Genomic DNA, 12,141 nt, shown 5'->3' on the forward strand with positions numbered 1-12,141 from the left:
CGATTATGGCGGAAACCAACTAATTTCTGATTGGACTGAAGGTCTGTCCACAGGAGGAATCTCACGCCTGATGCTGCAAATCTGTCAAAAAGCCCAAGACTGGGGAGCCTACAGGCCCAGGGAAGCACCTGATAATTCTGTTCTGCTAAATGGATATACTATTAAATAAGCAACTTAAATTTAAACCAGCAGTCCTCAACCTGGGGGTCACAACTGCTTTGGGAGTTGGACAGCCCTCTCGCAGTGTGCCACCACTGCCTGGGCTGTAAGCCTGAGTTCAAGCCCAGCCTGGTCTACAGAGTGAGTTCCAGGATAGCCAGGGCTACACAGGGAAACCCTGTCTGGAAAAACAAAAACAAAAACAAAATCACCAAAAAGAGGGGAACTAATTGGGAAGGAGTGGGGATGTGGGAGGTGGATCTGGGAGGAGTTAGGGGGCAGTTGGGGTAAATACCATTAAAATACTTTGTATAAAATTCTCAAAGAATTAATAAAATATTATATTAAAAATAATAATTCCATAGCAAAGGCGTTAGAAAAACTGCAGTAGTACTTACACAAAGCTTCCAGATGGGTGTTTAATGGTCTTAGTAGATACACATAAATATGCAAATGAATGTACTTTCCTGTAATCTTTGTTTTCTTCTTCCAGCCCCACCCTCAGGCCTCACTGGCAGCTTCTGGGTAAGCGCTGAGCCACACCCTAGCCCTTATCCAGGATATTGAACTATTGACCTCTCCCTGGTATCTTGAAGGAAAAAAAGAAGGGGGTTGGTGGGGGCAGCTGTTGAAACTCAGCGTCTCCTTTTCTCCAGACCTCTGATAGAGGGCACAAAGGTGAGGGCACACAGGCTTCTCTGTGGCCCAGAGAGAACACAGCGACGCTCCACTCTCCCTGGGTGTTTGATATGTGACCCTGGGCAGGTCTGGACAGCTCTCTGTGACTCTGCACTTGTTTTCCTTGAAAAGGTGGGCAAGCCACAGTCAATTTGAGGTGACCTTGGTTTTTCAAAACAGTGTTGACACACAGCCTCCTCGACAGGTGGACATGAAAGTACTCCACAAAAGGGGTGCCTAGATCTTACTGCGTGCTGCCTGGGACTTAGTCTAGAAGGTTCCTCTTTGGGTTTTCTTTCCTTCCATTCTGACGGTCACCTGAGGATCTTTCCCACAAGGCATAGCAGAGATCAAAATGGCCTCCTGAACCTGTGCTTTCCCGGCTTTCTTTTCTTTTCTCTCTCTTTCTCCATCTCTCTCTCATCTCCCTCATTGTTGTTGGGTTTGTTTGTTTTGTTGTCGTTGTCTGGTTGATTGGTTTTGGTTTTTGTTTTCTGAGACAGGATTCCTCTGTGTAACCACCCTGGCTGTCCTGGAACTCGCTCTATAGACCCCGCTGGCCTTGAACTCAGAGATCCACCTGTCTCAGGCTCCCAGGCGTTGGGACTAAGGGTGAGAATCAGCACACCCTGCTTGCCCGCTTTGCCTTCTTTGGCACTTGACTTAACACAGACTGCAGGTAGACTGCCCATTACAGCAGCTCGCTGCCGCAGGCTGGTGAAAAACCCCAGGCAGCTGTCTAGGTTGTGGGTTTTTCTTGTCCAGGTCGAATGCTTTATCCAGTCACCCCAGACAGTGTCTACCCCAAGTACGGGCTGAAGGGATCCTTGTAGAAGGAATGAAGACTTTTTTGTTTTGTTTTAAAGATTTAGTTGTTATTATTTTTTTTGATGTGTACGAATGCTTTGCCTGCAGTCTATGCACTGTCTGTGTGCAGGGCCTATGGAGGCCAGAAGAGGGCATCAGATCCTCCGGAACTGGAGTTACAGACAGTTGTGAGCTGCTGTGTGGGTGCCGGGAATTGAACCCCAGTCCTCTGGAAGAGCAGCCCATGCTCTCAAACCTTGAGTCATTTCTCCAGCCCTCAAATGAAGATGTTTGTCACAAGCCAGTCTGCCTCCCACCAAGCCATTGGCCAACACTGTCCCTAAGCAGAGAGCAATTTGGGGGGCTGAGAGATGGCTCAACATGTAAAGGGCTCGCCAGCCTTGAGTTTGATACCTGGGACCCCCATGGTTGAAGGAAAGAACTAATTTCCAAACCGATTCTTCTGACCTCCACAAGCACAAATGAATAACTGTAATAAAAGTGGGGTGGGTTTTTTGTTCATTTTTTAGGCAGGGTCTCTCTACAAGACCAGGCTGGCCTTGAACTCACAAAGATCTGCCAGCCTCTGCCTTCCCAGGCCTGGGATTAAAGGTGTGCACCACCACACTACACATTCTTTTCTCTTTGAGTAACTGGGGGGCTGGCTAAGGTGGCCCACACCTGTAACGCCAGCATTCTGGAACGTGGGACCAGAAAATGAACAGGCAGTCCAGCCTGAGCTAGACTCCGACGCAAAATAAATAGGAGGGATTTAGAGCCAACTGTGCCGCAGCCATCTCTCCACATCCTCTCGGAGACGCAGAGCAGAGAGCCTCTCCGCTCAGCATTGGGATTTTCTCTCTGAACTCAGTCTTCTCTGCACCCCAGAGAGGGGTCTGCCCAGAACTGGAGCCTGGGTCCTGGAGCTGCTGCCCTTGTTCTGAGCCTCCTGTGGGAACTCTCCTGACTCACCTTGCCCCAGGTGACCTGAGTCCTTGTCACTTTCTTTTTCACTACAGTGTCTCACCTGCTCTAGCCCCGCCCTGCTCTGGGCTTCCCCAGTCTGGGCTCCCCTGGTGGCTGGTGTCAATCTCCAGCCTTGTTTTCACTTTTCCTACATCAGCTGGGGCTGCCCACGAGGCCAGGTTAAAAGCATGGAGCTGCGATGGCAGTGCACTCACACTCGGAGCGCGGTGGACCCCGTCGGAACAGAGCAACAGGCTGAGAGCCACAGGGGAAGACCCAGGCCAGAGACACCGAGCGAGACCGAGGAACCGGGGGCCAGCCTCGAGTGCACACCCGAATCCCCATCTCCTCACAGACCCCAGAGAGCAGCATGAAGGCAGGTGAGTCCCCGGATCGGTGCGCGGGGGCGTGTCCGCACAGCCCCCACCCTCCAGCACTCACTCTGTCCTTCTGGGACCCAGAACCAGCTGGGGGCCGCGTGCTCCTCCTGCTGCTGCTGCTGGCCGCGGTGCTGACGGGAACCCGCGCTGATCCTGTGCCCAGGGCGACCAGGCTCCCACCAGATGCCAAGGATTGCCACAGAGCCCGGTTCAAGTCTCTGTCCCCGCAAGTGCTGCAGGCCTTCAAGAAGGCCAAGGATGCCATAGTGAGTCGCCCTCTGCCCTCCTGTGTGGGCTAGCCTCCACCCCTCCCTTTCTGGGCTTCACCCCTTATGCTACCTGGTATGAGAGTGGTCTCCACACTTCTGCAGTGGACTGACTTCAGCTCTTGCTCAAGTGGGCTAACCTCAGCCCTACCTGCGGTAGGCTGACTGTCACCCCTGCTACAGTGGGCTTCAAATCCATCCTTGTTGGGTGGGGACAGAAAACCCACCCTTTCTGTGGTATTCTAAGCCTCCCCAGTCCTGCAGTGGGTTGATTTCCACCCTTCCTTCAGTGAGCTAACCCACAGTAGGATGACCTCCACCCTTCCGGAACTGGGTTATCTCCTGCTCTTAGTGCAGTGGCTGTCTGGTATCTGCTGCCATGGAGGAGCCTCTGTCTTTCTGGCAGTGAACTTCCCTTTTCCTGTTGTGACTCACCCCAGCCCCACAGCGGTGGTCTAACCTTCACCATCCCATCTGAGCTAGGCTGTGTCTCTGCTCTCCAGGAGGAGTGGTTGCTCAAGAAGGAGGTCAGGTGCAGCTCCCGCCTCTTCCCCAGGGCCTGGGACCTGCAGCAGCTGCAGGTGAGCCAGGGCTGGACACAGCCCGCCCTCAGCAGCCCTCATCTGGGTGCCGTGTGGCCGCCACTCTTCCCTTCTCCCCCTCACTAGCGGTCCATGACCTGTCCACAACCTGACCGCATTGACTATGGTCGTCCGTCCCCTCATCTGTCCCCTGCCCTCTACCTCTCGCTGTCCCTGTCCACTGTCCCCTTCGCCTGTCTCCCCTGACCTCCCCCCGGGTCCCTCACCGGTTCTCTCTCCTGTCTCCTTGCTCAGGTCCAGGAGCGCCCCAAGGCCTTGCAGGCTGAGCTGGCCCTGACACTGAAGGTCCTAGAGAACATGACTGACTCAACCCTGGTCCCCATCCTGGACCAGCCTCTTCACACCCTGCGCCACATCCACTCACAGCTGCGGGCCTGTGTGAGTCCTGGGTCCCCGGCTCCTCCACATCGTCCCTCCAGCCACCTGGGCTTCCCCTGTGTCCCAGCAGCAGGCTCACAGTCCCCTCCTCTGTCCACAGGTGCAGCCTGAGCCCACAGCAGAGCCCAGGCCTCTGAGCCGCCGCCTCTCACGCTGGCTGCACAGGCTCCAGGAGGCCCAGAGGAAGGTGAGTCTGGGGAGGGGACTGGGGTCTGCAGAGCCTGGGAGCCCTGAGTCCCGGCAGCCCCTGAGCCAGCCCTGTCCTTTCAGGAGACCCCCGGCTGCCTGGAGGCCTCTGTCACTTTCAACCTCTTCCGCCTGCTCACCCGGGACCTGAAGTGTGTGGCCAGTGGAGATCAGTGTGCCTGACCTCAGACCCTCCTGCCAGCTGCTGGAATTCTGCACCATGTGGACGCACAAAGCCCCCGCCTTAATTTATAGCCACCCATGGCTTGTAAAGTATTTATTGATGTGTGTGGGTTCTCAGACTCAGACACCACAAAATGTCTATTTTTCTACTCTTTGTAAACATTCTGCAAATACACAGTGAGAAGAGACCTTTGTGTTGTGTCTCATGAGTCTGGGCATCAGTTCTTTCTTCTGCTGTCATGGCAAAGGGCTCTGCAGGGACACTCCTGCTTGCCTTGAGCTCTGGGGTCTAGCCTGGGCTACTGCTTTCTGCCTCTGAGTGGGGAGCAAATTGTTCCTCTGGGACTACTCCTGGGTTGTTCTGGGAAAGTCTCTTCTCTGTGGTTGCAGGTGTTGGCAGTGGGCTTCTCTATGCTCTCCTTTGTTTTGACTGTTGAGACAGGGCTTCTGGTAGCCCAGGCTGGCCTGCAGTTTGCTATGTAGTCTGATGGCCTCAAGCTCCTGTTTCTCCCATTTCCCCTCTGGAATGCTGGGTTGCAGGCACACACTCTTGTTCTAGGCTCTAACAATAGCCCCTCCTGCTTCACCAAAAACACCTGGTGGCTAAAGTCCTCTGCACTCTGCCATCTCCTCTTCTGGAACCTGCGTGAAGACAAAAAAGTGCTGCTCAGAGAGGTGACTCAGCACTCCGTTCCCAAAGACAAGGTTTCACGATGACACACAGTCTCCTGCCGCTCAGGCTGGCCTCAAACTTACCATGTAGCTGTGGGTGTCCTTTAACTCCTTATCCACCTACATGCTGGGGTTCAAGGCATGTGCAGCCACCACCCGGCCACATCTGGTTTTATTCAGTGCTGGGGATGGGACCCACAGCTTCATGCATGCTAGGCAAGAACTAGCCCACTGAGTCACATCCTCAGCCCCATTCATGATGGGCCTTACCCATGGACGTCTGCAGCACGTGCTGTTTACCACCCTGACCTCTCATATAGGCAGGCATCTCAGAACTACCAGAGAGACCAGAGGTTTCAATCATGGATGCACATTTGTGCATTTGTGATAGTCCATGCCTGGAATCCCTGCACTCAGGAGGTAGAGGCAGGAGGGTCAGTTCAGGGTTATCCTTGTCTACTCATTGACCTTGTGGCCAGCCTGGGCTACATGAGACCCTGTGCCCCTCCCCCCAAATGTTTATCTACCGTCTACAAAGTGGTACTGAAAACAGTGCTCACATGTGCCGACGGTTTCTTCTGAAAATGTCTTCCACTAGGAGCATCTTAGACCCCTCCTGTCTTCAACCCCTCCTCTTCTGTGTCTCATGTGGCGTAGGCCTGAGTGTCATCCAAATGTGATGTAGTGATTTCTCCTGTTCTTGTGTGTGTGTGTGTGTATGTGTGTGTGTGTGTGTGTGTGTGTGTGTGCTCATGCTTGCACAGGTGCACATGTATGCAGGTGCACATGGACATGTGTGATGGTATTGTGTTCCCCAAAATATTGTGTGCCTTAATAAACTTATCTGGGGTCAGAGAACAGACAGCCACTAGATACAGAGGCTAGAAAATGGTGGCACTCACGCCTTTAATCCTAGCATTCCAGAGACAGAAATCCCTCTGGATCTCTGTGAGTTCAAGGCCGAATTGGAAAAAGCCAGGCATGGTGACTCATGCCTTTAATCCCAGAAAGCAGCCTTTAATCCCAGGGAGTGGTGGTAGAAAGCAGAAAGGTTTATAAGGCGTTGAGGACCAGAAACTAGAATCATTAGGCTGGTTAAGCATTTGGCCTGGTTAAGCATTTTGGCTGGTTAAGCATTCAGGCTTCTAGCAGCAGTTCAGCTGAGAGCCATTGGGATGAGGACACAGAAGCTTCCAGTCTGAGGAAACAGGACTAGCTGAGGAATTGGCAAGGTGAGATAGCTGTGGCTTGTTCTGTCTCTCTGACCTTCCAGCATTTACCCCAATAACTGGCCTTGGGTTTGATTTTATTAATAAGACTCTCTAAGATTCATGCTACATCTGGCGCCCAATGTTCGTGGTACGAATTCTCGAAAAAACTACTTGCCTGTGGGTCTTATGGGCCCCAGCTCAGGCCCGAGCTACACTCGGCAGGTTGTGGTGTTGCACGCTGGTTGGATTTGCTGAAGGAGGCAGAGGCAGGAGGATCCCGAGTTTGAGGCCGGCCTAGGAGGCTTGCTAAGGAGAAGCTTCGGCCAGGGCCGAGTCACAAACGGTGGGACCATGGAAACAGCGGCTGCTGCTCTGAGTTGCCAGCTCCTTCTCATCGTGTTGGTGACTGCGGTGATGCTGCTACCTGGGACAAAGGGTTTTCCGCTGCTGGTTCAGAGAAGAATTGCCAGGACCATCGTGTTACAAGAAAGCATCAGCAAAGGTCAGTTTGGAAAAGTTTGGCAAGACAAATGGTGGGGAGAAATTGCTGTGAAGATTTTCTTTTCTAGGGAAGAACGTTCATGGGTCAGAGAGACAGACATTTATCAGACTGTGATTACTCCAAACCACAGAGGAGGCAAAAAAAAAAAAAAAAAAAAGTCTTCAGGGAACCATGACCACGCTTAACAGCGACTTTGAAATCTTCAAAAGGATGAAGAGACCCCACAAAGATGATTCCACATGGACTATGATAAAGACATTAAACCGATTAACACCATGGAAAAATCGACTTTGGACTACAAACTGGTCAGGACAATTTCGAGATGACTAGCTGAGATGATCCAGCCTGACAGACTACTTGAGCAAGGACTTGTGACAAGTCCTGAACTTTCCTTTTATGCAGAGACTGGAGAAATGATACAGGACTTGACAATTAACCCAAAAAATTTCTCTTCAAGATTCCCTAAAGATATCTTCACCCCTAGAAAGCAAAAAGAAAAAGAGAATAAGATATGAGATAGATCATTGAATCTACTCTGAGAAAAAAGATAAAGAAATAATAGGATAAATGGGTAGATCACTGAATCTACACTGAAGGAAAAGGGGAAGATATAAAATGACAAAAGGTAGACTACTGAATGTGTTATGGAAAGAAAAAAGAGAATATGGATATGATAAGATAAAAAGGGAGATTATGGAATCTACTTTTAAAAAGGAACTACTTGTTTTAAATATGATAAGTAATGAAACTTTTTTTGGTCTGAGTTTATCAGATGTTACTGGACTGGACATTGTTAATATATATATTGGAATTTTTTATCTGAATCTGTCAAATGTTAATGGACTAGACATCATTAATGTAATTTTTGACTGTATATATTGTATATACTTATTAGATAGTTTTTCTTGTATTAGTTACAAGCTTTTTTAATTTTAGACAAAAAGAGAGGAAATGTGGTGGTATTGTGTTCCCCAAAATATTGTGTGCCTTAATAAACTTATCTGGGGCCAGAGAACAGAACAGCCACAATATTAAACATAGAGGTTAGGCAGTGGTAGCACACGCCTTTAATCCTAGCATTCCAGAGACAGAAATCCCTCTGGATCTCTGTGAGTTCAAGGCTGCATTGGAAACAGCAGGCATGGTGACTCACGCCTTTAATCCCAGAAAGCAGCCTTTAATCCCAGGGAGTGGTGGTAGAAAGCAGAAAGGTTTATAAGGCGTTGAGGACCAAAAACTAGAATCATTAGGCTGGTTAAGCATTTGGCCTGGTTAAGCATTTTGGCTGGTTAAGCATTCAGGCTTCTAGCAGCAGTTCAGCTGAGAGCCATTGGGATGAGGACACAGAAGCTTCCAGTCTGAGGAAACAGGATCAGCTGAGGAATTGGCAAGGTGAGATAGCTGTGGCTTGTTCTGGTACTCTGACCTTCCAGCATTTACCCCAATAACTGGTCTCGGGTTTGATTTTATTAATAAGACTCTCTAAGATTCATGCTACAGACATGTGTGTGCATCTGGAGGATGTAAGTGGCCATCAGGTGTCTTCCTCAATCTCTCCCCACTTTCTTTATTGAGGTGGGGTCTCTCACTGTTTCAGATAGACAGCTTGTCCTGGGGATCCCCTCTCTCCACCTTTGAGTGCTATGGCCACCAATGCCCACCCGGCTTTCACATGTGTTCTGGGCATCCAAACTCAGTCCTCACACTTGAGTGGCAAACAGTTTATGCACTGAGCCATTTCCCTGGTCCTTGCCATTTCGACTCTAATATGTCTTTTCAGGAGACAGCCTTTCTGGGCTACAAGATGGCTCTGTATCACTTGCCACCAAGCCTGATGACCCGAGTTTAATCCTGGACATCCGTGCAGTGGAAAGATTGGTCCAACTCTCTGGCCTCAAGTCAGGAATGCAGAACCATTTTCACAGAGACCCCACTACCACCTCTCAGAGCTTCCTCATCCTCCCCAGCCCCCCGAGGGCACACAGGACAAGGGAGCCTGGTTTCCTCAGGTGCAGAGGTCAAAACCTTTTCCCTGTGATGTGTTAATTCCCAGCTTCCTCCTCTGTGCACTGAGAAAACGTCATCGAAGCAGTTGTAATAACTGCTGTAACTGAGAAGCAGAAAGGGACTGGAGATGTCTGGCAGGAGGCATTGTGGTGTGAGATGGGCTTGGAGCGCACCCAGGGGCAGGTACAGTGACTGTGGAGTTCTCTGGGTCACACTGTGACAGGTGTGTGGAGTCTGAGCATCCAGGTGTCCCTCTCCTGAGCACTGTGAATGTGTTACTCTGCATGTCACAAGAACTCGGAGCTGTGACCCAGGATGCTGGTGCTGGTGTCCTTAGAATAAACACAGAACCTCGGAGGAAAGTGATAGGTGAGAGCCTAGGAGCTGGGCAGAGGGGAGGCAGGGATGAGAGCCAAGGGAGATGGAGCCTCAGCCACTGAGGCAGAGGAGCCCTGAGGTGGCACCCACCCACAGCTGCAGCTTACCCTCTTCATGGAAAACCTGGTTGTAAGTGAGGGCTGTTCTTCTTGGTTTTGTTTAACTTAAAGCATTTAATTTTTTTCTTCTATATATGTGTGTTTGCATGCATGTGGATCTCCTAGATCTGGAGTTAAGGTGGTTATGGGCTGTACTGTGTGGGTTCTGGGAACCAAACCCAGGTCCTCTGCAAGAGCAGCAAGTGCTCTTAACCTCGGAGCATCTCTCCAGCCCCTCTTCAATTTTTCTATTGTAGAAAATACACACATTACCACCATATTCATTGGAGGTTTTTCACATTTATTATTTATCTGGGGGGGGGGAGGCATGCACTTGCCATGGCACAGGAATGGGGATCCGAGCATAACTTTGGGGAGTCAGTTTTCTCTCCCACCGTGTGGTCTCAGGGGTTGAGCTCAGGGTTAGTGCCTTTGCTTGCCGAGGCATCTCATTGGCCCACCGTATTCATCACGAAGCGTGCAGTTTCGTGATCCCAAACACACTCACATTGTTCAGCAACGGATTCCTAGACGTCTTTACATCTTCCTGGGTGAGGTGGCTCACACCTGTAATCCCAGCACTTAGGAAGCTGAGGCAGGAGGACCAAGAGTTTGATGCCAGCACAGGCTACCTAGTTAATTTCTATCTTTAAAAACAAATCAGCAGGCTGGAGAGATGCTCCGTGGTTCTGAGCACTTGCTGCTGCTCTTGCACAGGACCTGCGTTTAGATCCCAGCACCAACATGGATGTTCACAAAGGTCTGTAACTCCAATTCTGGACCAGAGGGTCCGATGCCCCCTCTGGCCTCCACACACAATAAACACACACACGATGCATTTACATACATGCACCCACTCATACACGTAAAGTAACAATATATTAACCCTTAAAACAGAACAGCAAGTCTTTTCGTCATGTATTGAACTCTACTCCATTTAAGCTCCAAATTCCCTTCTTCCTCCCGGCAGCTGTCACTTCCCCTTTCGTCTCTGTGAAACCGGCCTCGCCAGGGGCATCATATCGGTGCAACCGCAGCGCCGGTCCTTTTATGACTGGCTTATCTCACTCACCATGATGTCCTCAGAGTTCATCTCTGATGGAGAACATGTCAGAACACTCTTCCTTTTGAAGGATGCATTGTATTTTGCTGATCCAGTCTCTTATCAGTGGGAAAACTGAGGGTTTTTTGTTCGATTTATTATTATTATTATTATTATTATTATTATTATTATTATTACTGTTACTATTATTGGCTTTCAAGACAGGGCTTCTCTGTGTAGCCCTGGCTGTCCTGGAACTCACTCTGTAAACCAGACTGGCCTGAACTCAGAGACCTGCCCTGCCTTTGCCTCCTGAGTGCTGGGATTAAAGGCGTGCGCCGCCGCCGCCACCACCACCTGGCTGGGAACTCTTGAGTTTTAAACCACTAAGTCTCTAATGAGTTGTTACAGCAGCCGTGAGAAGCTCATACAAGCAGATTTTAAAGCCTACTTAGAATGAAAGAAAATACGGGTGGGTTTTCTGCCTTCCATGGGGTGGGTGTGGGAGTGTGGGGTTCACACACACTGTCTCCTTTGGCTGAGCACCGGCTGGCTCTTAGGCATGTCTGGCTTCCATGTCCTGGGGTTATGAAGCTAGTGAGGGTAACAGCGTAGTATTTCTGGACGGCCTTCCCCCTCTAGGCAGCCTCTCTCTTAAACCCTTCCTGGGAGTCCAATAAGCCCCCTCCCTTTTTGGCGGGAGGTGGGACATCCAGTCCTAACACGCTCTTCCAAGCCAGCATTCATGTCCTCCTCCTTGGCTCAAGCCAATATGGACCTGCAGTGGAAGCTACCTTCCCACGGGGCTTGGGGAGGTTTGCATCAGTTTCCCTTTCCCTGCAGTCTGCAGGCCCTGTCAGGCTGCAGCCTCCCCGAGCCTGAGGCTCCCCCTGGCGGCGGGCACAGACCTCACACGGCTTTCCTCCTCCCGACTCCGCAGCCCCGCCTGGCTGACCTGGCAGGGTGGAGGCCAGGCCAGCCTGAGATTGCTTGCAGGTAGAGCTGAGTGTTTCCACTTTGAAGATGAAGAGGAGTATGAGGCCTGAGGTTCCCAATGGAAGACCTTGGACCGCCCAGAGAGATAGACACCCTGGGGAAGAGGTTCAGAAGCCGGGAATAGGGGGCCGGAGCAGAGAGAGAATCATCCAGGGCATGAAAGAGATTTTGGAGCTAACTCATCCTTCCTGTGGGGGATAACCTCCACCCCTCCTACAGGGGCTAACCTTCCTCCCTTCTGAACGGGATAATATTCACCTCTCCTGCAGGGGCTAACCTGTGACCTTGCCCTCCAGCAAAGAGTGGTTGCTGTCGGGTACAGCTTTTGTCTCTTGGGGGGGGGGGGGGCAACGGGCGAGGGGGGCCTGGGGCCCAGGGCAGCTGCAGGTGAGTTGGAGTCAGTCCCAGTCTGCTCTCTGCTAACCCCACTCATCCTCTTCTCTCATTGGTCCCTCCATCTTCGGTGTCTCACGCCTACTCTGGGTCACGTGTTCTCCCGCTGACCAGGCTGTGCACTGCTCTTCGTAGCCTGTCCCTGGATGTTTTCCTTCCATCTTTTCTCCCAACAAGCTGTTCTCACCTGAAACCTTGTGTCTGTCTCCTTGCCCAGGTGTAGAAGTGCTGCGTGTC

The 12,141-nt window shown here is 51.0% G+C and overlaps 1 protein-coding gene across 1 annotated transcript; it reads left to right on the forward strand.

Annotated features, from left to right (window-relative positions):
* Positions 1-2,980: 2,980 nt before the first annotated feature.
* LOC128124097 (interferon lambda-2-like) lies at positions 2,981-4,605 on the forward strand. The gene is made up of 6 exons (XM_052760321.1): positions 2,981-2,990; positions 3,072-3,256; positions 3,760-3,837; positions 4,093-4,236; positions 4,337-4,423; positions 4,507-4,605. The coding sequence occupies exons 1-6, from the start codon at positions 2,981-2,983 to the stop codon at positions 4,603-4,605; spliced, it is 603 nt and encodes a 200-aa protein (XP_052616281.1).
* The last annotated feature ends 7,536 nt before the right edge of the window (positions 4,606-12,141 follow it).

Source organism: Peromyscus californicus, unplaced genomic scaffold, assembly GCF_007827085.1.
Source record: "Peromyscus californicus insignis strain IS unplaced genomic scaffold, ASM782708v3 Scaffold_4__1_contigs__length_199733344, whole genome shotgun sequence".
In the NCBI taxonomy this organism is placed as follows: Eukaryota; Metazoa; Chordata; class Mammalia; order Rodentia; family Cricetidae; genus Peromyscus; species Peromyscus californicus.

Bases quoted from the DNA above. Each gene is read 5' to 3' on its own strand.
- LOC128124097 (XM_052760321.1), top strand. The intron at 3,838-4,092 runs GTGAGCCAGGGC...CTCCTTGCTCAG, and splicing joins GGGACCTGCAGCAGCTGCAG to GTCCAGGAGCGCCCCAAGGC. The intron at 4,424-4,506 runs GTGAGTCTGGGG...CTGTCCTTTCAG, and splicing joins TCCAGGAGGCCCAGAGGAAG to GAGACCCCCGGCTGCCTGGA.